Source organism: Micrasema longulum, unplaced genomic scaffold (assembly GCF_059751315.1).
Source record: "Micrasema longulum isolate JH-2025_06_02 unplaced genomic scaffold, ASM5975131v1 h1tg000498l, whole genome shotgun sequence".
NCBI classification, from domain to species: Eukaryota; Metazoa; Arthropoda; class Insecta; order Trichoptera; family Brachycentridae; genus Micrasema; species Micrasema longulum.
Window position 1 is genome coordinate 154739 of NW_028277695.1, and position 25366 is coordinate 180104.

General features: G+C 33.6%; 1 protein-coding gene across 3 annotated transcripts in view; it reads right to left on the bottom strand.

The window, feature by feature from the left end:
* Nucleotides 1-25366, bottom strand: part of cno (adherens junction formation factor afadin) — a 60292-nt gene that overhangs the window by 13339 nt on the left and 21587 nt on the right. For all 3 annotated transcript variants that reach the window (XM_088227293.1, XM_088227292.1, XM_088227291.1), the window contains exons 9-21: nt 13825-14012; nt 12145-12309; nt 11263-11384; nt 10215-10745; nt 9300-9452; nt 8712-8820; nt 8486-8631; nt 7417-7624; nt 6761-6913; nt 4991-5185; nt 2992-3178; nt 1783-1892; nt 926-1178 (exon numbers count right to left, since the gene is read on the bottom strand). In XM_088227293.1, the coding sequence (XP_088083419.1) occupies nt 926-1178; nt 1783-1892; nt 2992-3178; nt 4991-5185; nt 6761-6913; nt 7417-7624; nt 8486-8631; nt 8712-8820; nt 9300-9452; nt 10215-10745; nt 11263-11384; nt 12145-12309; nt 13825-14012 (2520 nt within the window). The remainder of the gene's footprint in view (nt 1-925; nt 1179-1782; nt 1893-2991; nt 3179-4990; nt 5186-6760; nt 6914-7416; nt 7625-8485; nt 8632-8711; nt 8821-9299; nt 9453-10214; nt 10746-11262; nt 11385-12144; nt 12310-13824; nt 14013-25366) is intronic.

The window sequence follows — 25366 nt, forward strand, 5'->3', positions numbered from 1 at the left end:
TCTGTCTCAGGTGTCCATCCACAGACTTTGATCTCATTCCTGAAGCGTACAACTTGGCGATATTCGGGAATCTTAAATCCGGTGGGACCATTACGCTTACAGACTCATCTACCAAACTGTGGACACTCACTACGCTATCATCCGAGTCCACGGAATGCCTCAATGGAGCATTATAACAGACATCGTTTAAACTGTTATCAGAATTTGACGAATACAGATTCTTATCATTTATCCGATCTCTCGATAAATAACCTGTTAAAAGTATACACACTTGTTATCAAGAAATGGTTAGGATATCAGAACATACTGACAAAGGAGAAGTTAAGGCATTCTAAGAGGCCAAAATGAATTGAAGGTATTTATAAAGTTTACATTTGAATATTAATAATATTAATAAGTTTATATTTGGTATTTAATTTAAAAGTAGAAAAATATTACAATAAAAGAGTATATTTCTTTAGTTTCACACATTTATTTATACATGGATTCATTCCCTTTCTGCACCTAATCATACATGGGGCACTGCATTGGTAACCCACAACAGTGTATCTTGTTACATAAAGGCAAGGATGACCAGTCTTACACTTTAGGTGCCAGTCCGGGGACTATGAAATATTCTAGTGGAAAAACCCCTTTTGAACAAATATTTAAATTGTCAACCATGTCGAGAATCGAACTCGAGACCGTAGCCAAATATGCTGACCATTACACCACGAGGTGGACACATTCGCTATGATATTTTTATATGCTAAATCAAACTGCGTAAAATAATAAAACTTAAAAAATTTTAATTGCCTCCTCCACTGTAGTGTAGAAAATTTGTGATCGATCATTTACACGTGGTCATTACTTCCAACTTATTGGTTGGAAATAGAAAAAACCGTTATACAATATTAATAATATTCTCTGTAATAGATGTATATACCTCTGTTGGGACTCGGCTGGCGGAGCAGTGTGGCGAGGCCGTGCAATACAGCCCCTTGTTTGGCAACCTCCAGGGTCACGGTGGGCCCCGTCCGCACTAGGAACTCGGCGGCCCTCTCCTGGCTGATGCCTACCAGAGAGTGCCCGTCCACAGACAGTAGCTGGTCTCCGGCTTGCAGCCGCTGGTCCGCAGCTGCTGCTCCTCCCGGCACAACTGACTTTATGTAGATACCCAATTTGCTCTGACCGGCGCCCTGCAAAAAAATATTTCATTCAATATTTGAATAAGGAATAGATTACGGATTTTTAAAATAAAAATAACACATTTTTGGGAAAGGGTATTTTGTTTTTTAGGAAAATGGTGCAGTGTCATGTTTATCTTTATTATTATTTATCACTTTTTTAATTAATGAGTCTTTCGTGAACACGATGTTAGTACCGCCGCCATACGGAGAAAGGCCGTAACTACCACTCTGGTCCAAAAATAAGTTAAATGTAGATCTGGAATCGGTCGGACAAAGTCCAAATTGTTATTTTCAATAAAAAAAATACCTTTAGATAAAAGGGCGCAATTTTAATTAATGTATTCCTCAATTTGACAAATTCCATATTTTTTTAAAAAATGAAAGGGAAAACCTACAATAAAAAAGTAAATATAAAAAGAGTATTCCTTAATAATATTATTACTTTTTTAAAAACACATTTTTTTAAGTGTTACAAAATAAGTATCTTTGTCTATAACACTACGACAAGCTTAAATCTTCACCTTCGACAAAATTCTAATTTCCTCAAAATGTGCTTCGATGTGGTTACGGACTTTCGTCGTATGATGGCAGAGTATATATCACAATTTGTTACCTTGGCTGCTACAATGCTTAACCCCATTCCATTGGAGTTCTTGTGCAACTTTATTACTTGTACCAGGGGTTGCTGTGGAGGACTGCTGACCATACCTCCTCCTTGGTATCCTACAATCAAAAATGTAATATTATAGATGACAAACTAAATACAGAAAAAACAGATAATCAGAAGTCAAACAAATGATGAAATCATAGAAACATGCATTAGTGTTCTGTTTCTGTTGAAGACGTGGCATGATCAGAGAAACCAAAATCTTAAGTCTGGTCATCTCAAAAGCAGGCCGAACCAAAGGGCATGTACGAAAAGATGTATGAATGTGGAAGAAGCTAGAAATGTATGCCAGAATAGATGTGTGTGGCAGTACATTCTCTCAGCCTACCCCTAAGGGGAAATGGGGTGATGGTAGTGGTAGTAGTATTTTATACAAAACACCATGATTTATATTTTTCTCACAGTTAGCATGTTTGGCTACTGTGATGAGATACCTGGATTAAGGGTTAACATAAAATATCAATGTTTTTTTAAACTTTAATATTTTATAGATATCCTTAGACCCAATAGGAAGGCTTCAATGAGAAAGTTCAGTGTTTTTTTTTTAACAAATGAATTTGTTAATTGACTATCAAACTAAGCCAAAAAAATAAATTAAAATGGATGTATCGTACTATAATTGCTATGATTTTTTTAAGTTTTGTAATTTTGAAAATACTCCGCCCGTGACGTCAAGAGTTGTCATCGGTGAGTTGTGCTGTCAGTTAAAAGTAGAACCCCGTAGTTGTCAAAATACACTAAACGTTTTTTTTTTAATGGTTACTCGGTAACCGGAAATCATCACAACACATAACAACGCTATAACTGATTGGTTGATTTTCAAGAACCTGTAACATAGTTTAAAGTAGTTCATTTTTATTCATTTTTTCATAAATTTTTGCGAGACTTCGCCGTACAATTAAATACTGTAATTTTTACCATCTAAAAAACATTTTTTATATCCAATTTCTCATAGCACTGAATTTTCTCATTCGCGTAGAGCATTCGATGTCCGTACATTATTTTTTTTATTTTACTTATTTTTTTTTACCTTCCTGTAACAGATGATCGAGACAGGCTGCACCCTCTTAAGCAACGCAGTGTCCTATGCACCATCAGGTGTGGATAAGAGTATTATGATGACGATACCTATATATTGATTCCCAAACATCTCACCATTCATGTAGACTGTCCAATGACCCTGGGAATGCGGTTGGGGGGCGAGCCGACACAAGCCGTTCCTCTGGAGTGGAGCCAAAAAGTCGGCCAATCCTACTGGGAGCCCTCTCACCACCTCCGCGCTGAACCCATCCTCGGGAATCAGCAGAGACAAGGGCAGAGTGCTGCTGTCTTCCAAGGTTATCTGGAAATCAAAAAATCGGTCCAATAGTAATACCGAGCGATCGAAAATCAAAAGACAATTTAAAAATGTATTTTATTTTAATATAATATATGAAAGAAAAAAATTTTTTTTGTTAGTGGAAACGTTTTCAAGGAAAATTGGAAATTAGACCAAAAACCCTAAAAATATGTATTTCAACAATTTTTTATTTATTTTCTGTTTAATATTATATTTAAAAATGTTATATTACAACAATAATATTAGAGATGGGCGTTTCAGTTTTTTTTATAAAAATGGCAATAACAGTTACCGTTTCACAAATTGAGCTGTTTTGTTAAGACGTTTAAAAATTGAATTGAAGGTGATAAAATTTCCTACAAAAATGATCTTATGAATTTTGGTCCTAGGACGTTTGGTTGCCGACCTATGAGCTTCTAAAGTTGGATGCTAAGGCAAATTGCATATTCCAGCATTGAAAATCCTTCCAAACTTATTTTATTTGCATACGATAAGCATTTATATGGAAATAATGTGTGTAGAAATGCAATTTGAAGTTTTACAGAGAAGGAGATGAATGGTGCGATGTTGGGATGGGGGGGGTTTCTTTTGTCATTCAAGGCTGATGACCTGACCCTTCCCGCTCATCCCCTCCCGTACTACCTAAGTCACACTGTTACCCATTTGGGTTTCATTATTCAGTTTTCGTGTGCCATTCTTTAACTTCGTCCACCATTCTCTAAGTTCAGCCTTCTATTCATCAAATCTCCAGACTATTCAGAATCATTTCAGCTAAAACACACTGTACAAGTAGGTGTCCTCGTACTGCTCTGCTGAAGGCATGGCCAGTCAGCATTTTGACTACAAAAATGCATAGAGTTATTTTTGTAGCAAATTTTATCACCTTTAATTTTCTATTTGAAACATGTTTCGATAGGACTGATAGTTGCCGAGATTTATGTAAAAACTGAAAAATGGTGCCGTTAAACCCTCCCCCCCTCTTCGAGCTCACCCCCTATTTTAGTCAAAAGTCCCCCCTTGCGGACTTTTGACACACATCAACCCAAGTCATGAGGAACCATTCAAGACCATTTCCAAAACTCTAGGTTTTTTTTTGATTGACCGATTGCCCTTTTTTAGGCTAATTTGACTGGGCTATATGTTGGAACATCGTTGTTTATTCAGTTCTTCCATCCGTTTATTTTTTTATGTTAAAGAGCTGAAACTTCTTCCGTCCTCATAAATGTTCTCCATCTCTGTTGTGATATAATATGTATCTATCAATCTTGCGGACAAGTTGTTGATAAACTCTCTAGGGGTAAAATCTACCACTTGCCTTGAAACATTTGGGCATACAAATGTCAGAGCACCAAGTATTTTTCGTATAAGTGCGGGCCGCACTTCGGCAATATCTCATTATAGTATATCTTCAATATTTGTGTACAAATATTTTAGTTCTAATAATATGGCGCTAATTATATATTTTTAAGACTGATTATAGTTATTGATATTTTTGTGGCTGCGTTGTATTGCATCTAAATGAGAATCTGATAACCGAGAATTTCTAAATTTCAATATTTTAGGCTGGCAGTGAATATGTTAAATCCTTAAAAACAACTTGTCGTTTTTAGAAAGCAAACTCCCAAGAAATCCACAAAGTTAGTTAATTCCTTAAAAGGCATCTTAAGTGTGGCATTTTTTCTGCCATATAATTGTCATAAAAAATGCGCAGGAGCAACACGCAGATACCGAGTAAGTGGCTATTGTCCTACTGTCCTGTCCATTATACTGCAGAGACAGCCTACCCGTCTATCTATAAAAATATGATGAAGTTACCTCTCGGCCGTCCGCACGGTGTAATTCGTCGGCTAGTCGCTGGGCATTTTGTACCGCGGCATCCACCAGCTCTGGTTGGAGTCGCGCTCCCCGGTCATCGATGAATCCTCCCAAGAGACACGACAGCTGCACCGAGTTCAGTTTGAAACAAACCGAACAGAGATTCAAGATGTCCTTCACATTGTTCTTGGGCGCCTGCGTAAAATTAAATCATTGGTAATGTTAACTGATGAATTAAAAAATAAATAATAGGATTTATGTTATAATTATTTTTATTTACTTCGATAAAGAAATCTACGTTCATTGTTCACATTTTCGTATTATGAGAAATAACAAATATGTCTCTTATTTTCTGATCTTCTTTTTTTTTTGGGAAAACAAACAGATATACATAATACAGCGGGGGAAAAATTTTAATACATAATAAGGTCTGCCATGTTCACTTAAATTTAACCAATTTGAAAATGTATGAAAATAATTTAAAAAATAAAAACGCACTACTTTGCATGATGTCACTGGTTCATATGAATCAACCTATGATATGAGAGCTATGGAAGATTTCCGGCCTGCTTGCCATTTCTAGACCAATGGTAAGAACTGAATGAGAATAAGCGGAAATGAACCTCTGGCGTCACGCGCGGAGTTGTTTCAGAAATACAAAACTTTAAAAAATCGTAGCGCTGATAATAAAATACATGAAAATTTTTAAAAAATATATATATATCAACAAACATAAAAAAATTAAAAGACCACTTGCGTTTTACTAATGAAAAACTGAAAACAATTATGGAAAACAAAACGTATATTCTGTTATTCTCAATCAAGTTTGTTAGATCTTTTCTGTGCCTACTATTCAGAGTGTTAAATAAATCTAGAGTATTGAAATCATTGTTGAATGTTTCGCAACTACGAGGGATGGTATAATGTTTCCAGTGATTAGTTTTAAAGTTTGGAATATAGAAAAGATTGGACAGTCTAGTTGGTCAGGGGGAAGGGGGGGGGGGGGGCAGTAAGCAAGTTAACAATTAATTTTATATAACAGGCTCTGGTTTTAGATATCTCATCTGTGTGGAAGTAAATCTAGGTTATGAAACTTAAAAGAAGCGATATCATTTGGGAAACGCAAACAAAATTTCCATTTTGCTTGTTTCAGATTTTTTTTTAACACTTAACTCCATTTATATGACTTTTCTTACATATTAATATAACTGCGTATGTGTAAGTGAGGATGAGTATGCGAGTGTTAAGAAATTGGGTTTTTTTATTTTATTTATTGGGGATATCAACAGTAACTCATGTGGAAAAATATAACAAATAAAATATACAGAGAACAAAAACAATGACAGATATCTACAGAAATACATGAAATATACATAAACCGGTTTCTTTGCATGTGTAAAATATGTTTTAGAAATTACTTGTGAAAGTTAGTGTGAGATATTATATTGTGGTTATTTATGGATAATTTATGTAGCGCATTCTTTAATGATTTTATGGAATACTCAATTTAAACTATAGTAAAACTACTTTGTAAATCTAAGAATATATCCAATAAGCTGGTTTAATTTTTTTCCAAAATGTCACTCTCACTTTTTATTTATTTATTTACAAATTAATTTGTTTTATTGAATTCACAAATAATCCCATTTCAAAACAGCGCATACAAAAATAGACCCTGATAAAGTTCAGCTTAGACCTTAATACAAATCAACAAAAAAAAATCCCATTGACCAGTTTCGTTTTTAATCGAGAATTCTGCATTAATTTTACCTGTAAAAGATGAGCACACTGGTGAATGGTGGCGAGATGGAAATCTGCAGCCAACTCCAGTCCTTGGCGCTCAGCCCATAAAGTAAGCGGGGCCAGGCGTTCCTTCAATAAACTTCCCCAACCTGACACCCACATCTCGGGGCTGCGGACCACCTGCATAATTTATTTAGTCATCATTAGCAATGAAAGATTTTTGCTAACCGTCAAAACTACAATTATGTTGTCTTTATAATCTTACTCTGTGGCATTTTACACAGTAAAAGCCAAATTTATGCTGCCATGAATCATAAAAAAAATATTAATGAGAATTTTTTCAAGACTAAGTCTTCTACGCTGCAATTCACCATAATAGGGCTTATTGGACTGTTGTGCTGTGAAAAACTCTTGAATTCGACTACAATAAGTCTAATTGAGTTATTAAATGTTTGACCACAAAGTAAATGCTTTAAATATTAATAATACTAATTGAGTTAAGTGAAATTTTATAAGTATTCAAAAAACAATCAAAACTAACAGTAGTTAATTTACAAATCAAAAATTTTACACAACAGTACATATTTTCAATATGCGATGATAATGTGAGGCAGTGATGGGATGTTTGTAATTAAATATTAACAAATAGCAACAATTTCTATCAGTAATGTCAGATGACAAACCTTATTAAAGCACCAGACGTTGATGAAATGGAAGAGCTGTGAGAAGAGTTGTATGGTGAGGGCGGCATTGACTCTGCAGCGCCTCAGGAGGGCCATAGCGGCCCCTAGGGCCCCCAGAAGTAGGGCTCCTGCAGCCTCACTCGTTGGCTCCTCTAGCCACTGCGCCAGTACACTACTCAGCTCCACGTGAAAACATCGCACCAAGTTGCTATAAAATACAAATATAAGGTAAGGCAACCTTTAACACATTCGGGGTTATGCCGGCTATAGCTGTCAAAATCGTGTCTCTTGTTCAGGAAATGACGGCTATAGCTGTCAGTCTAAAAGATAGTAGTAGTGAAAAAATGGCTATAGCCTACATGAAACTGCAGGCTCATTCTGGCACAATTTCGTTTCGTAAGTTCTTTCGTTCGTCATATATCCATCTCATTCTAACGCAATCAAAACCATACTTCGCTCTCATTCCCTCTCATACGATACAAATGAATTTACAAGACGAATTAGTTACGGTATAAGGCCACTGAAGTAATTATATGGTAGAAGGAGATATTGAGTCCCTATAAAAAAAACAGTCAGCAACAAAAGTGTTCCAGTATGTTAGTCAAATAAGAGTTACTTCAAACCATCAATTACGGTCCAATCAAAAAGGATTTTTTTTTTACTATCCATTCATGAATGAATGAATATGAGAAAAAAATGTCTGCGAATGTGTTACATAATGCTAATACTTCCAGAAAATTATATCTATCCTGGCGTAAAAACTTTATCCCTGTACATATTGTTTTTTAAAAAAATTTATTTTTACATAATAGAGTTCAAAATAATGCATTCTAAAACAAATATTTCCATTTGATGACCATGTTGTTGTGTTAGAAAATGGGAATAGGAATCGGAATGTCACAGAGCAAGGAGTGAAACGAGAAGAATAAGGTGAATGAGGCAGTAATTCGTGGCATAACTCGACTAATAGATTGAGTTTTTCTATTGACTTGCATTAAGTAGAACTGCATGTAACGTAGTTGAACATTGTCATTTTCAATATTAATATGTATATATTATATATAAATACCTGAAAGCTGTTTGTACTGTATGTGCCAAGATATTTTGTGCCTGGGGAGAAAAGGCGGAGATATGGCGATCACTTTTGAGGAAATGCAAAAATTCAGAACTGTTGGCCATCCAAAAGGCTTCTGCGCTGGCATCACTTTGCCGCTCCTAGTTTCAAAGGAAAACAACTTGGTAAGATACATAAAAAATAACACATTTATTGATTTAAAGAATTGATTAATATATACCTGAACAGTGCTTTGTATAACTGAAGCGACGTGTTGAAGTAAAGCAGTCAACTTGTACGCTCGCTCATTTGGAGTTAATTCTGGTCTGTAATGTGTAGATGCTCGATACCTAGACAAAACAATACTTATTCTGATGTTTTCATTTTTCATTTCTTGATAATAATCATATTTTGATAATTTTGTTACGAAGCTTCATTCAAACTCCTTAGTTCAGGTTAAGTGAAGTTTTCTTTAATGAAATTGAGTGCTTTTACCTTACCAAGTTATTTTTAATACACCTGCTTAGGCAAAAGCGCTTGATGGTCAATAAATAAAAAGTAAAACTTCAAATTGGTGTATCAAATTATTGAAACTAAGAATTCAAGATTATGATTACACATTAAAATTCAACAAAACTTTTAGCATGTGCGATATTATCAGATCACCCAATCGTCAACAATTTTTCATTATCCTTTGATTTATATAAAACTATAAACAGTTTGTTATTGCGTCAGCTTAATATAAATTATTGGAAAATTGACTGGACAACTTGCCGATTCCGTGATTTTGTAGATAATAGTTCTGATGTTATTAATTAAATATTAATACCTTGCGCAGAGGTAAAGTGTATAGACAGGAGCGAGCTTGAAGGCTGGAACTTCCACATCAAGATCTGTGATGACATTGTGCAGGAAAAGCTGCTGGGTGTGTTCTGGGAACTCCAACACAGCTGGAAGGATGGCTTCCTGACCACGAGACATTCTGAAAGATATATCATAACAAAATAAACTATAAAGTTCCATGTTGTATCGATTCTGGAAAAGCTATTGAACCTAAAGCATTGGTAACGGCTAAGACACATACATGCTTGCCGCACATGGATTCCGAGTTTAATTCTCGGGGAGATCACAATAATCAAATGGGTTTTTTTATTATTTGATGTTCTTTTTCTTAATTTTCTACTTATGTACTGCTTGGGCATCTTGGTCTGTAGTTGTGCTTAATACGATGACAATGCATGCCACCATAAAAAGTTAGTAAACAACTATTTAACAGATATTCAAAATTACTGTTCAATGCAATAGTATTTATCAAAATATTTTTTTCGTCACACCATTGATTTAGTTTATTAAATGAAATAGCTTTTCTTAGTATGCATATTTATGTATATGATAATATAAGTTTATTTTACACCTATTAAATTAATTTAGTTGATACAGTATACCAAAAACTTCTTACTAGTCATAGTATTGACGAGTAACAGTGTTTAGTTTTATTGTTGAAGGGAGTAAGAAAGATAAAGTAATAACTATTATGAAGATACTTTACTTCTATGGTTTAAAGTTAAATTATTCATATAGGGTTTCGTTTTTTATTCATTCTATGAGGTACACTTCAATTGCCACATAATGCTGAAGAAGTACATTGATTTATAAAATATTTTAAGACTTCGACTTCGATTTGATGAAAATTCTGTGATTCAAATATTCACAGAGTGAAAAAAAGCATACATGTTTCACTCACCTATTTTCGTTGCCTGACCCCCCACTCTTGATACTGCAGACACTTTTGGTTTCCACGTTTCCTTCCAAGTCAAAGGTTGTTTCATAATTATCCTTATATTCGGCACTGTAACTTTTACCACCCAAGTTAGAATCTTCTTTATTATTCCTGCCGGTCTGATTGCCCATTGTGTCATTATAGTTAGACGGGAAATAATTATCCGGCATAAATTCACCCTTAGAATTGGCGTTTGATAAAATGGACTCGCTGTCTACTTTCATGTTGTTATTGTTGTTGTTATTGAATCCAGACATGGAATCCGTGGAATGTCTTAAGTTCTTCCCGTTGTAAATGGAGAGGGGGAAGTTTTCCTGGGATCCGGCAATCATGTTATTGGAGGCGGAGATAGGGCTCATGGCCCTCTGGAGTTCGCTAGCTCCCGTACTGTTAATTCCGCTCATCTCTACCGAGCTCTGTAGACCATCTAGTTGGCTATGCATGGATGGCGACATCATTCCGCTCACACTGTCGGGAACGGGAGATGTCGGCGATCTGTCCTCATCGTAGATTTAAAGGTGTACGTGAATATTGTAGTTGTAATGAGGCGGATATTGTCAGTGATTCGAGTGTTGAGGGAGATGCCATTAATAAATGATTTAATGTGCAGCAGGGAAGATGATGTGGTACAAACATGCAATCAAATAAACACAAGCATAAGCACATGTTGTGTAAAAGGCTAGTATATTATTTTGTGGGGGGATATATTTATGGTCATTTATGATTGCAACATAAAACAATTCACAAAATTCGATTAAATGAAACCTATTAATTTACAATTATCAATATCTTTTTATAACAATAAAATAAACTTTACTTTTTAAAATATTGCAAATCATCACTGACCATTTTGATTATGTAAACTAATAATTGATTGGGTATTTACAGCTGTGAAAAACACAAAAAATCTCTAGGGAAGTGAATGTTTTTAAAAATCTAATTGACTATAATATAATTATGTGTCTAGGAACAATATTTCATCTACAAGAAAGTGGTATGATTTTAAACAAACCTTTCGTAAACAGATCCGGAACCAAAATTAGACTGCGAGAGATTCCTGTTAAGAGAACTGTCTTGCATGGGATCCACAAAACGGAATGTGGAGGTACGTCCAAACCTAACAAGACAGCCATGCTGGAAATAAAAAAGGATGATCATGATCAACCAAGGTGAAACAATCAAGGTGCTTCTAATAAACTGCAGAATGAAAAATAAAGCGAGGGAAGTGCTTATAATAATTATTTAACAACATGAAACAGGATCAAAAAGCAGCAAAAAGGTGCTGTGTGCATTTCAATGATGGTTAACATTTTTTTTAATTGACCTTAAAATCTTGATATACAATCGAAATCTGGACAAATAGATCCCCGTCATACTAACCTCTTTTGTAGTAATATTTTAGGTGAAGAATTTTTAGTAATGTATGCCTTTCCATTATTCCTTTTACATTTTTCATACCAACTCGTCAATTTATAACATTTATTTTATGATTTCTCCACTTATTTACTGTTTTAATAGCTGATTTTGGCATCGTGACGCATGCATCTTCCACCATATTGAAAAAACAATATATAGAATGTGAATATATGGACTCCTATTATCCTGAGTGCTTAGCACAAGAGTCAATAGAGTTTTTGTGTGTCTGTAGTCGAAACAAGCGTGAATACAATTTTGATAGAATCAGAGTGAAATATTTCGATAGGATACAAAGATACGATCTACTCTAATCTAGAGTTTTGAAAAAATTGTAGTCAGATTTCTGCCATAAGAGAAATGTCACAGAAATTAGTACAGTGCTATTGAATGTTTTGAATTATAAAATAACTTTTGGTTGCAATATTTTTTTATAAGCCCTTATTCAGGAAAAGTTTTCATTTAATTATATTTACAGTACCTGTAATATAGTTGTGTGAAAGATTTGCTGTCCATTTATGAAGGTGTGCGCATCAGCGTGGAGAGGCGTGATGGTGACTACACTGTCTATGGCTGCCACCACGCAATGACGAGGTTGTATGGATGGCCCGTATACCTGAAGAGCTACACCATTGGCAGAACCAACCTGAAACACAAGATACAAGCTCATCGCACCTGTAAGGAAATACAGTATGAGTTTAGACAGATATAGAGATATCGTCTGACAGAGTCAGATAGAGTCTGACAGTGACAAAATTCGAAAAAAAATCAACAAGATGAAAACTGATTATTGAAACTGACAAGATATTTCAACAAAAATGGAAAACATTTTTGAAAGAGCAATATGGAAGTTTTGCCATTTATAGTTATGAACCGTCATTAAATAATTAAAATGATCATTATACACACGGTTTGAACATCTCATTTCTTCAATTTTTGATCTACGGTGTAGGTGAAATTTATGTGTATTTTTTTTGTACCATAATAGACCAAGAGGCCTAATGACGGTAGAGGTAACGGTACCTGAATGGTTAATGTTACACACTGTGTCTTTACACACTTTTGGCCACTTAAAATAACCAATGACAGGTCATACGCCCTGTACATGCCTAGACTTCCATATTCCCTTCTCGAAAATGTTTTTCTTCTCTGTTGTGACAAATTTAGATGTTAAAAGGTACTTAAATTAATTACACACTGATAAATGTTTCATTTTAGTGTTTTAAAAAGTTTTTTTTGAAGTTGGAAAATTTAGTATTTAAAATATCTAAATGACAGAGAGAGAGAAGTTAACTTTGGAGCAGCTATGATAGATAAATGAGTTTAGAAAATATTTTTTTTGGACCAAGGATAATAAAAAAATTTACCTTGTTGATTTAATGGGACAATTGATTGAAATACGCTCTAAAAGATAAAGACGATCGATAAAATTGTTCAAAATTTTGAAAAGAAAAGACAGATCAGAATTATATAATATACGATATTAATCAATTATATTATTAAAATATTGAAATAAATAAATTTTTCCTAATTTTTATCTCTTCACCCAACCTTCTGTAGTCTTTTTAGAGTGGAACTGCATACTTAACCAATTTTTTTCAATTTTAGTGACATGTACCTATTACAAGACATCAGGTTCTCGACGTCCAGGACGTCCACTGCTGACAGTTCGCCGGCAGTTTATGTGAGAACTTCGGGACGAGAACCTGACTTGAAAGGACGCAAAGAAGTTGGCAGCCGACAGAGATGCATGGAGGCTCTTTGTGGATACCATATGCTCCAACTAAGGAGCGGACATGGAATGATGATGATGATGGAACTATTTACCTTAATGGCACAATTCTTTTCAAATTGATTTTAAATATTTCAATGCCTTCTGTTTCTTATTTGTTTAGGTTACTCATTGTACAGTCTTAAATCCTTATAAAACGAGTTTTAAAACCATGTTTTCTCCTCATTGGTAATCATATACCTCTTTTATCTCTAGTTTTATATGTATGGCATTGTCGGTTAAATTTTATTATATTTTTCCTTTGGGTTGACGCCGTAATTGAATGAGAATTGCAACATTATATTTTAATTGTTGCTTTACAAAACCAACTTCTTTATGCATTCTTTGTACATTTTAATAATTGATGATAAATGAATATATTAGGTCTACCTCCACGACATCTGTGGCCAGCCGCACACTGCGGCCATTATCCAAAGCGGATCCATCAGGCTGCGTCTCCAGCAGGAGTCCGGCACACGGACCTCCAGCTCCTGTAGCTCGGAGTGATCCGGACTTCTTCTTGCGCCTCCTCGGATGGCAGTCCGCAGGCCTCCGCCGGACGTGGAACATTATCGATCCTAAAATTTAAATAGCGATGTTCTATCGATGTGTCTAATATAATACAACGAGCATCGTATATTATATTAGACACATCAACAGTCATAACTTATGTACATTTTTCCCGTTCAATTTGTTTTATTCAAATATTTTTTTAAAAAGATTTTTGTGTTGATTCCTTCTTAAGTTGTTCTTACGAAATCTACTTTTTGTTATTTCTTTATGATTGAATTCCAAAACTACAAATTATTCATACTCAAATATTGAATTTAAGTAGGTGCCTGCCTAGGTACTTGGTTATGGTTGATTTCCAAAACATAAAATAATTCATTTTCAAATATGGAATTCTTTTTGCAAATGTCAAACTCGGCTCTTCTCACCAACGTAGGTGCACTTTATTCATGAATACGATTTTCAAAAATGTATTCAATGTCAGTTAATATTATTTTAGTATTACCATAAATCCGGTAAAAATAAATAAATGGGAAGAATCTGATTGGGATCTATAAAAAGCGAATGTTGTTTGTAAACATTCAAAAACTTTTTTCAAGCACAAAAAAACAACATCCTTCCATTTTTTTTGTGCATGCATTTTTGTCAAATGCAACCCTGGTAGGTCAATGAAAAAACTATTTATGCTTCTAACTATTTTTCAACTTATTCGATTGAAAATTTTAATATCTACGAACATGCGCAGCACAAAGATCTACATTTTGCCGAAAATAGCACGTAAATCGGTTACGCCATTTAGGAAGAGTTCAGTGATATTACACGGACAGAAGAATTATATATATAAATATAAGTTATGTGCCATTACTAATTTTACATTATATAATGTATTCTTGTGACAATTTATGTAACTAATTACGAGGAAACCTGTAATTGGACTTTTTCTAATATGTATCTTATGATTTGATAGTAATTGTCTGGTGGCTTTCCAATAAAAAAAACAAAACAACAGGGACAAAATCAACTTAACCAGATGCAGCTGAGCTCTCGGGGTTTGATTTAAACAATAATATAACATATTGTGGTGTAATTACTACAACTACATAACTTCAAAATCAGCATTTTCGAGATACCTACTAAAAACACATATTTGTATCTTCCTCTACGAATGGTACAAATAGAAAAGTCGTGATTCATTATAATCATATTATGGTGATTTGAATGCATGAATTGTCTATTTGTGGCATTCATGGAGAAAGGTAAAAAAATGTTTTTTAGTGGGTTTCTTTGGACATATTGCTAGACGTGAGCCAGACAATCTAGAAAAGACAATAATGTCTGGCCGAGTTGAAGGTAGGAGCAGCCGGGGTAGAATCCCATATAGATGGACTGACCAAATAAAGGGATGAGTCAGTTCGTCGGGCTGAGGACAGACTAGAGTGGAACAGACTAACTAGAAGTTTTTTAGGTTTCAATAAATAGCTACACATTCCAAAAATAATCAAATAAACTAACACAAATAAAATAATACTATTAGTTCCATATACTGCCATCTACCATGTACTCATTAAGTCCATAATAGGCTGTATCATCTCAATGGTACTGGAACATGACAATCTCGTAAATCAAAGAGTAGAAAAACACTTTTGATTTGAATTTCCTTTATTTTCCACTTATTTAGAAGTATAACATAAACAAAACAGGGCGTAGATGTCAACTTGAAGAAACGAGGTCCGTATACAAGACAAAGTAATACGGCGTTCTATCCTCTCCACCTACCCCCGCGGGGAAACGGCGTTAGTACACACTCCACTGATCAAACTAAAATGTTTCCCTGTCTCTTAATTCTGACTACAGTCTGCCTCAATCTGCCGTGTTCCCCTCTTATAAAGGAGAAACATTAGTTTTTATTATAAACAAATGGCCAGCGTCAAGACATTTCCTTTATAAGAAATATTACGCAGCAAATCTAAAAATTTAAGAACCTTACATATGAATTGTATTGTTCAAAGAAATAAAGTCATACCCAAATATATTTTTCTAAAAGCGCCCTGTTTTTACCTACTCTTATAATGTTACAAACACAATACACATTGTTTCTTATTCATGATACAATAGTCTAAAAATAATGATAAGGCAAAAGTACATCTTTGAAGCTTTAAAACTTAAATACAAGTACAAGAAAATGTTAGTATTAATTACGTCATACAAAAAAATATCCATGCGCTTACGCGATAAGACATAATCAGAATACTGTAGTAGGACAAATAGAAAAATAAAATATCTTCAGAAATCTGCTCATAAACGGTCCAAACATATTTATTCTTTTGAAGTACGCTTTTTATGAAAATTTTGAATTTATTGTCTGTCATAACTAGGACATTGTCAGGTGTTCTATGGTAGAAGCGTACGCAGTGCGCAGTGCCCCACGAACGATGTTCTTATCTTACTTAACTTCAATTTCGGGATTACCAATTTGTCTTTATTTTTAGTATTATGATTATGATTGTCGCTATTTTCATGGTAATCACGATCCTCAGCATTGAGGGACCGACTTGGAAGAAGACATAGTTGCGGTAATTTGCTAAATATTGCATAAACTGTGTACTGTGTAACACTTCGTGCCTTGATGTCCGAAATCCCTTGGCTCTGTCAAACTGAGTCATCGAAAAGGTGGAGAGTTTCAAATACTCTGGAGTATATGTTACGAAAAATGGAAGGTTCCAAAAAGAACTGGGAGTACAGCTAGGAATAGCAGGCGCCATATTCAACAGCATGAAGGCTGTCTGGAGTTCGGATATTTACTCAGTGAAAACCAAATGCCGCCTATATAACACCTATTTTCCTCTACATATGTGAGACACCTCACTAGGGCATAAAACAGCAAAATACTTGTGAATAGATGTCTCAGAAGAATCTTGGGCGTGCGGTGGTTTGACTTTGTAAGTAATGAAGTAATAAGAGAACGGACACAGCAAACTCCGGTGGCAACTGTCATCAAGCGGAGGCGATACAGTTGGCTGGGCCATATACTACGGATGCCTCTCGAGTGCCTTAACCACGCTTGCCTACTTTACAAGGCATCGACGGCCTGGATCTCTGCTGCGGACTGCTCGTCGGCAGTCTATGTCAGAGCTACGGGATGCGAACCTGACTTGGGAGGACGCACAAGAGCAGGCAGCTGACAGAGATACCCGGAGGATCTATGTGGACACCGTATTCTCCAACTAGGGAGAGGACATGGAATGATGATGATTTGTAGTAATTACCCCCCCATTTTATATAGATGAATTTATTAAGTATATCGATAAATTAAAATTGACAATATATTAAGATTATTTGGCAATTCCAAAAAAATATATTATTCTTGGAATTAACGGATAAAAAATAAATTATGTAAATATTAAATAAAGGAATTTTGTCAATTACCGTTTATTGAGATCTTAGATAACCTAATTTCAATATAATTCAAGCAATTTGTGGAAAACACGCACTGCGTAGAAATAGAACAATAACATCCAATGAGAATGTTGTATTGTTATGACTGTTATTCTTTTGTCAAGAATAAAACATTTTTTAATAATCTCAAAGTTAATTTTTTTACCTAATGTGACATCTTTTTAAAAGTTTTTTAATGCATAAAAATTAATCACAGAGTAAATAATGAAACGTTAAAGTAAAAGTTGTAAGTTACTTTTAATAAAGTTTCAAAAAAATAAGTGTTAAAATAAAATTATTTGAAAAATCACTCACTTCGTATTCCCCAATCCATCATGGTCCAAAATAATTAATTGGTCAACTAAAGGCACTTTATTCGATTTAGTTATTTAAAGATAAATTATTGCGTTCATCATAGGTAAAACTGGTGCAGGGGTCCCATAAAAAAATAATTAGGATTTTCAGAAAAACGGATCAAAACCACAGTAAATTTATCAAAATATTTTTTTTACTTTAAAAATTAAGGACGATTATTTTTATTCACTGTAAAATGAGCTGGTATAATTTATAATAATATTACGAAAGTTCGGCGCATAATTAGAGCGATATGAAAAAAACACCAGAAAACCGGAAATAGCGCCGGAAAAGTCGATACTTTTGGAAAACTTTGACTATAAAACTATTTTCACTATTTTCGCGTACGTTTTTCGGCACCAAATATTTTTGTAAATTTAACTTTTTATTTTTCTCCCGACAATTAAGAAATTTATCGAAAAATAACCTAAATATATACAACACACGCAGTCGATGTTTCGGGATTTTAACCGAATTTTATCGCGTTAAAACGATATAAAAAATATTCCCGATTGTTAATTGTTTTGGGTGGTTGAAATTATTTGGGTGGAAGTATGTAAACATCGCGCCGACCGCGCAGTTGTGGGACCGTGGGCGGGCGGGCGGGCAGGCGGGCGGCGAGCTGCCGTGTATGGCTGATGGTAAGTAGCAAGTACCGATCCGTTTGGCTCGGGCCCATTACGTACGTACCGTCCAAATCGACGCGACACGATAAATTAGGATGGATTGATACTTGAGAGATATACGGCGAGGGTGGTTTGATAAATAGGTATTTGAATATAATTTTTCCGTCACCGCAAATACCTCCCCAAAAACTGTGCGAAAAAGACCGCACGTCGGACTGATTATGCCTAACTAAAATCAACAAAATCGAGGTCTCGTATTACCGTTATACGCACCCCAAAATTATATATATATATGTTTTTATTTCAGAGTACCAGAAAGAAATTTTCTTAGTCGGCACGTTTTTTGTTATCATATTTGAAGAGTACATGATATAAAGGATGAATGTCAAAAAAGAAAGTTTTGAGATAGAACGCTTATGAGTTTTTAAACCTCCTGGACTCTAATAAACTTAAATGAATAAAAAAATAAAAGAACCTGCTTAATGTAAATAGCATGTACTGTTTTAAATCATCGAAAACGGTTTTCATTAGTATTAAATTGATTTATTTCCAGTATTTAACTGACATCCACCCTTTATCCCCTGTATGCATTTGTTTCTTGTTCAGGTATCTTGGAAAGTGCAGCCTTGGTGTAAAATTTTATTAAACAGAAATTTAAACCTTAGAGTTAAAAGTAGAAACTAAATAAATAAAATAAAAAAAGAAAATAATAAGTATCCACCCATCCTAGTTTTACCGTGCCGTGTGGATTTGAACGATACGTGTGAAATGGGCCTAACGAGTAACGAGGCAGCAAGTAGGGATGAAGCGATCGATTTTTTACTGTCATTTTTAATTTATCCTAAAGAAAATTGTGACGAACACTTCGACTGCTACAAGAAAGGAGGCAGTAAGTCCGTTTTTGCAATTTCGCAGAGCATTTAAAAAATAAATAAAACATTGTACGCGTTTAAATAACATTCGTTCAATTTTATTAAGATAAAAATTTATCTTAATTCATTTAATAAATTCTCGATTGAGAAAATAGTCTATTGAATTTGCTCTCCTGAAAAATAATCAAAATTGACTTATGTCAAATGTTAAAAAAACGAGAGATAAATCAATCTAACCAATTACTAAATGATGCTAAGCAATATATTATTTGATTTGTAAGACATAATCTCCGCTAACTGATAATGCAAAAAATCAATATCGATCGATGCAGCGAATTCCGAGCGTTAATAAAAAAGTCAACATTCATAGTCTTTAGTAACATTGTGCGTAAGCAACAAAAAATTAACTAACTAACTTATTTCCAAAACTATTTTTAAATAACAGCGGTATCAAAGCGTCGCGATTTCAAACGTTTTTATCGTTCAAAATACAATATAATGCGAGATCGATTATCGCATTACGAATAATAATGAAAACACATGTTAGGTAATGAATATGTTTTTATATGTTAATAGACTATTAAACTAGGCATTTAAAAAAAAAATATGTACCGTATTATCAACGCAAGTACGTCTCAAGTTCTCTTTCCCTTCTTCTCGATGAGTTCTGCTGATTGGTCAGTTGACCTACCGTAAACAAAGTAGCTCGTATTATTATTTATATCACTACAGAGATGGGTAGAATTTTTGTTTCAAGATTATGGATATTCGAGCGTTTACAGGGCTTATGACCTGTCATAGGTTGGGTTCAAGTGGCCACTTTTATGTAGAATTCTACAACATTCCCCATTCCGCTTATTAGCGAATATCCATATCGGTGACATTTTTTTTTATACCTACTCCCCCTTGGGATAAAACCCAGAATTGTGTGTGTATAAATATGTAAATATATATACACATACCAAAAATAATAAAGTAGCTCGTTTTTATTAAAATGTATTTTTTATTTTTTCATTTACAATTGAATGCTCTAATTTTTACCGCGCGTAAGAATATATTTTTTGTATCAAATTCCCCGTAGGGCTGAACTTCTTCATTATTAAAAGCCTTAAAACATTATTTATAAACTACAGCAGAATTCATGTGTTCATTAATTCTCGATCAACACAGCACAAACTATGGCTTGCATGCACCAATGTCCCGATTGTGTCGTAATGTAAACTCGAGACAAGATTTGGACTTTTTTGGTGTAAGTCTTTATAGATTTAAAAATTCACTAGGATAGACCGGATCTTGTCTTGAGGTAGTAATTTTTATGTTTTTGTCCTAGCTTTAATTTTATTTTATTAGTGCCTGTATTTATTTTAAGAAATTGTATTTACCATTGTCAGAATGGACTGCATAAGTCCGTCAAATAAATAAATAATAATAAAATAAATAATAATAAATAATAATAATAATAATAATGTGCTGAAAAAAAACGGCACACTCATCACAATTGTTTTATTATTAGAAAATGAGTTTAATAATTTTCTGAACATTCTAAAATGAGACGAGGGCTAATAAACTGAGGACTGAAATTATACAATAAACTACCAGACCAACGCAAAGACAAGACAACATTAAAAAAGGGTGTTTAAAATATTATCATTAACAATAGAGTATGAATTCAAAAAGAACAAATATTTTGTTTAATTAATGTTATAATACGTAAGGGTTTATAAAATTGTTTTCAAATAAAATAATAAACGACGGAGTTTTTGAATTTTACACTTGTCATAATTAATTAGAGTGCGATCTAAAAGCTAAAACACGCGCAGTGACAGCGAAAACGTAAGCATGAAATAATGAATTGAAGGAAAAATAGTTTATGGGTCTACTGAAAATAATACAAAACATTATGATTACAAAAAGTACTTATTTTAATTCACTTAACAGCCGAAACATTAAATTAAAATTACTCTCAATTCGCTATGCGTGTAAATAGTTTTTACCTTTAATTGTTTGTCTAATTCGAATGCGGGACAGGACAAAATAATAGGTAAGGCAGGTAAATTCGGAATTGGTCTGTGGGAATAGCTAGATTTCAAAGAATCATGTTTATATTGTAACTTAATCAAAATATTATGACAAAAGAATTGCAAACGACTAGAAGTGGGAGTGTCGGAAACTCCGGAAACGAAAATTCGATTGTTATAGATTGGCGGTCGCGTGCATACCTACTTCGATAAGACAAGGAAGCCGCGAAGTACTTTAGGCCGATTTGTCTCGCTATAATAGACCTATTTAAAAAAATTACCTGAAACTAAAACAGAAAAAAAACTATCGAAAAACTTGATCTAAAATATACTTTTAGACGAGACATGATTATTACATGTTAACAATGTAAACTTACATATTACCGATTGCCACGCGGTGTGTTTTTAACATCAATAATATTATAGTTTCAATATGATTAATGTATTTTTATTCCGGATAATTTTTAAAGCGCCATTTTTGTGGAAAATCGCCTAAAGGGCGCTGTACAATAAACATCCCAACACGTCCTGCAGCTACAGAACGCATAGGCGGTTGGGATCTTAGTTCCCCTATTCCAATAGATTTATTTTTTTTAATACATAAGAGCTAGATAAAAACATCTTGCATCGACAGAGCGCACGGGCGGTTACAATCTAGCCCTCATAAATTGACTTAATTGAATTAAAACACAAGTATGAAAACCCCCAAAGCTAATTAATTCTATAAATATTTTTCACAACTGGGTAAAAACACTGACATAAATTCATTTACAATTAGTTATGGGACAAAGGTATTGTATTTGGTGCAAAGTGTTGTGTCAATACAATAAAAATGTCAAAATTTCAAGTCAAAGTTATCAGTGATGTTAATCATTTTCCAAAAATCAACAATTTGCAATAAATATAAAATTATTAATTACATACAAGTATTACAATAAAATGCTTTTAATAAAAGTATGTGTTAGCGCTTATAATTTTATCAATAAAAAATTACATTACAAATAAATTCGTATTTAAAAAAATTACGATTTAATTAAGAAAAATAGACAGTAAATTAAAAACTTTTAACATAAAAGTATATGTTACGTAAATAAATATTATGTAATTTGTTTTTTTTTTAAAGAAATGAAGGCATACAAAAAAATAGAACTGAATGATAAAAAAATATTGAATTAGGAAAATAATTAAATAAAAATTGGGAGACTACGGGATATACAATTATTTACGTAAACAACAAAAAGCAATATTTACAACCAAGGTATTCTATGGTTTATTGTAAAACATATTTCTAAAAATGAAATATGTTTTGATTAATCACTGAGCTTATATTTACTCGTTAATTTGAAGTGATTATTATAATTACAAATCATAGTAGAACTTGAGAAATGAAACATAAAGTGATGTGTTAACATATGATAATTTTTTTAGTAACATTCGTCTGTCAGCGTTGTTTTTGACACATCAGAATCTGTCTCCAATGTATTACCGAATTTCTCAAGTTGCCAATCGACAAACGACATTTTGTCGTTCTTTAAAGCTCAAACTGTTACCAGTGTATAAAATACAAAATAAAAATCTCTATCTCCCGAATTTAACCGTTACCAGTGTATAAAATACAAAATAAAAATCTCTATCTTCCGAATTTAACCGTTACCAGTGTATAAAATACAAAATAAAAATCTCTGTCTCCCGAATTTAAGATTAACAAAAACAAACAAAATTACGATTGTCAAAAAAACCGCCGTAAAAATTTTGCCGGTATGAAAATCGATTAATTTACTATCGATCTATCTCTATTCGGCCCGGCGGAATATTTTTTTAATTTGCGACAGTTGCGTGTCATGCAAATGCCTCGTGTCTACTATTTTAGGGCTCCCAACAGGTCGAATGGACGAAATAACGAAATGTCGAAACTCGAAAGAGATATCGCGTGTTTGCATTTTTAGCTATCGCGTGTTGACTGCTGACCTATTGTGATCGACAGTTTGCGCGCACTCTGGGCTGCGATTCTGAACTGAGTCGATATAAAATGGATGAGGAGCCTCCCGTGACAAACTACAAAATGTGGATAAATGAAAAAGGTTTATTAAATTACCTAAAATTTAAATCTGATTGCCGCGTTATTATATAATATTAAGTAGGCACAATAATAGAAGATTTCTTTAACATTTCCGGTATTCTACCTATACTGTACAACACAGTTGCATATTATTTTTATTGCGACAGAAATGGAGATTTCCGTTAGTACTATAACATGACGGGCCTCGTTTGTTACTAACGATCGAGAGACGATTTTTGCGTGGAAAATTCGCGTTAACTTAACTAATTACATTACTTGACATGGCAGACTTAAATGCTGTAACTAATGTTGGAAAACATTAGTATATAACCAACCTAATTTTTAGTGCATGTTCAAACGGGGTGGTGTTTGCATCCCCCCTATAACTCTGCATGTAATTGATGTATTTTTTCGTAAATACTATGTATACTACGGTGGTGGTGAAGGCGAAAGTGTATTTTAGTATTAGAAACCGGTAGACACGAAAAGGTCAGTGAGTACTAATATTTACTAACATTGGTTAAAATGTCTGATCACAAAGTTAATGCTTTAAACATAAATAATATAGAATGGTTTAATTGAAAATTTGAATAATTGTACGAATTTTTTATGATAACTTGATTGGTACGATGTAAACAACAAAAGCAATGGATTTATTTTGCAAAAAATCTATTTGCAATGCAAATTTCAACTTAAATTATATCGGCTAATGTCGGTAAATCTCCTACCATCCCTTTGTAATGAAAGGTCTGAGCGCGCCTACGCAACTACGAGTATTATCATATTTATTGGGTATGATTCAATTTAATTATATAAAGTTCGGTAAAAATCCAATACTCAATAATGTAGAAGATTTCGGCGGAGTTTACATGAACATAAATAATTCATGTTAATCGCCAACACAAAACTTAACTGTATATAATTGAGCTCCCCTTTTTTAACATAGTTTTTCTAGCAAGTCGGGGTGGGAGGGTGCACACTTGTACAACTGTTTTTTTTTAATGATTATACTGTATGAATAATACATAATTATCACATTTTTACGTGGTTTTAAATATTTAAAATAAACAAAGGTCAAAGCCTAAAATTGAGATATTATATAAAATCGCAAAATAAAAGATCGCAATAAAAAAAACATTGAATGACGTCACAAGTAATAATAATGAAAAAGTCGTTTAAACAAAAATCGTTACTTCAATTGTAAAACAAGTTTAAATTTTTAAAAATAAATACGTACTTAATATTTTAATATTTTTATTTATAATTTAAAGAATTTATTTAATTTAAATAAGGGGTATTAATTTTTTTTAAATTTGCATGACTTTCAAATAAATTGCCTTAAAAAGGCTTGATTGCGACAATCTTATTTAAAGATTATTTCTATTTTTTTCGATAATTCATCATCATAACTCCTTTTTCTGCACCTATTGGTGCATAGGGTACTCTACAAATCGCAGCATATCTCGATTATTTGTTTCATGAAAGAATCAGTGCAAAAAATAAAAGAACCAATAGAAACACAGGATTGGTGCCCACCCATGTGGCTATAAAATATTGAAGTGTAAAAACACAATTTTTAATAAACATTTAATTTAATTTTACCGAGAATCAAAGCCAAACCTCTTGCATGGTAGGCAAACATACTAACAACTAAATCTATCTGATCTATCAACGAATAAAATGATTCGCCTTCAGTCCGTATTAAACGACGCAGCGAGACTTGTTTTTGGAATCTCTAAGTTCAATATCACTCCACTACTTCGAGAATAACACTGGCTACGTTTTCCACAGATGGGGAATACAAACTCTGTTGGCTTATGTAGAAGTCACTGCACAACTCTGCTCCGAAATATCTAAAAGAACTATGCATTCCAGATGAACTAGTTGACAGACGTCTAACGCTTATCTAAGCTAATCTCAGCTACATTTACAGCAGTGGGAAAAGTCATTATACGTGTACGCAACCAACACACTAAATTTGCTGAACGAGTAATTGCGGTTGCAGGTCAAGTAGCACAGAATCCTCACCCACCAGAAGTGCAAAGATGTGAGAGTGAA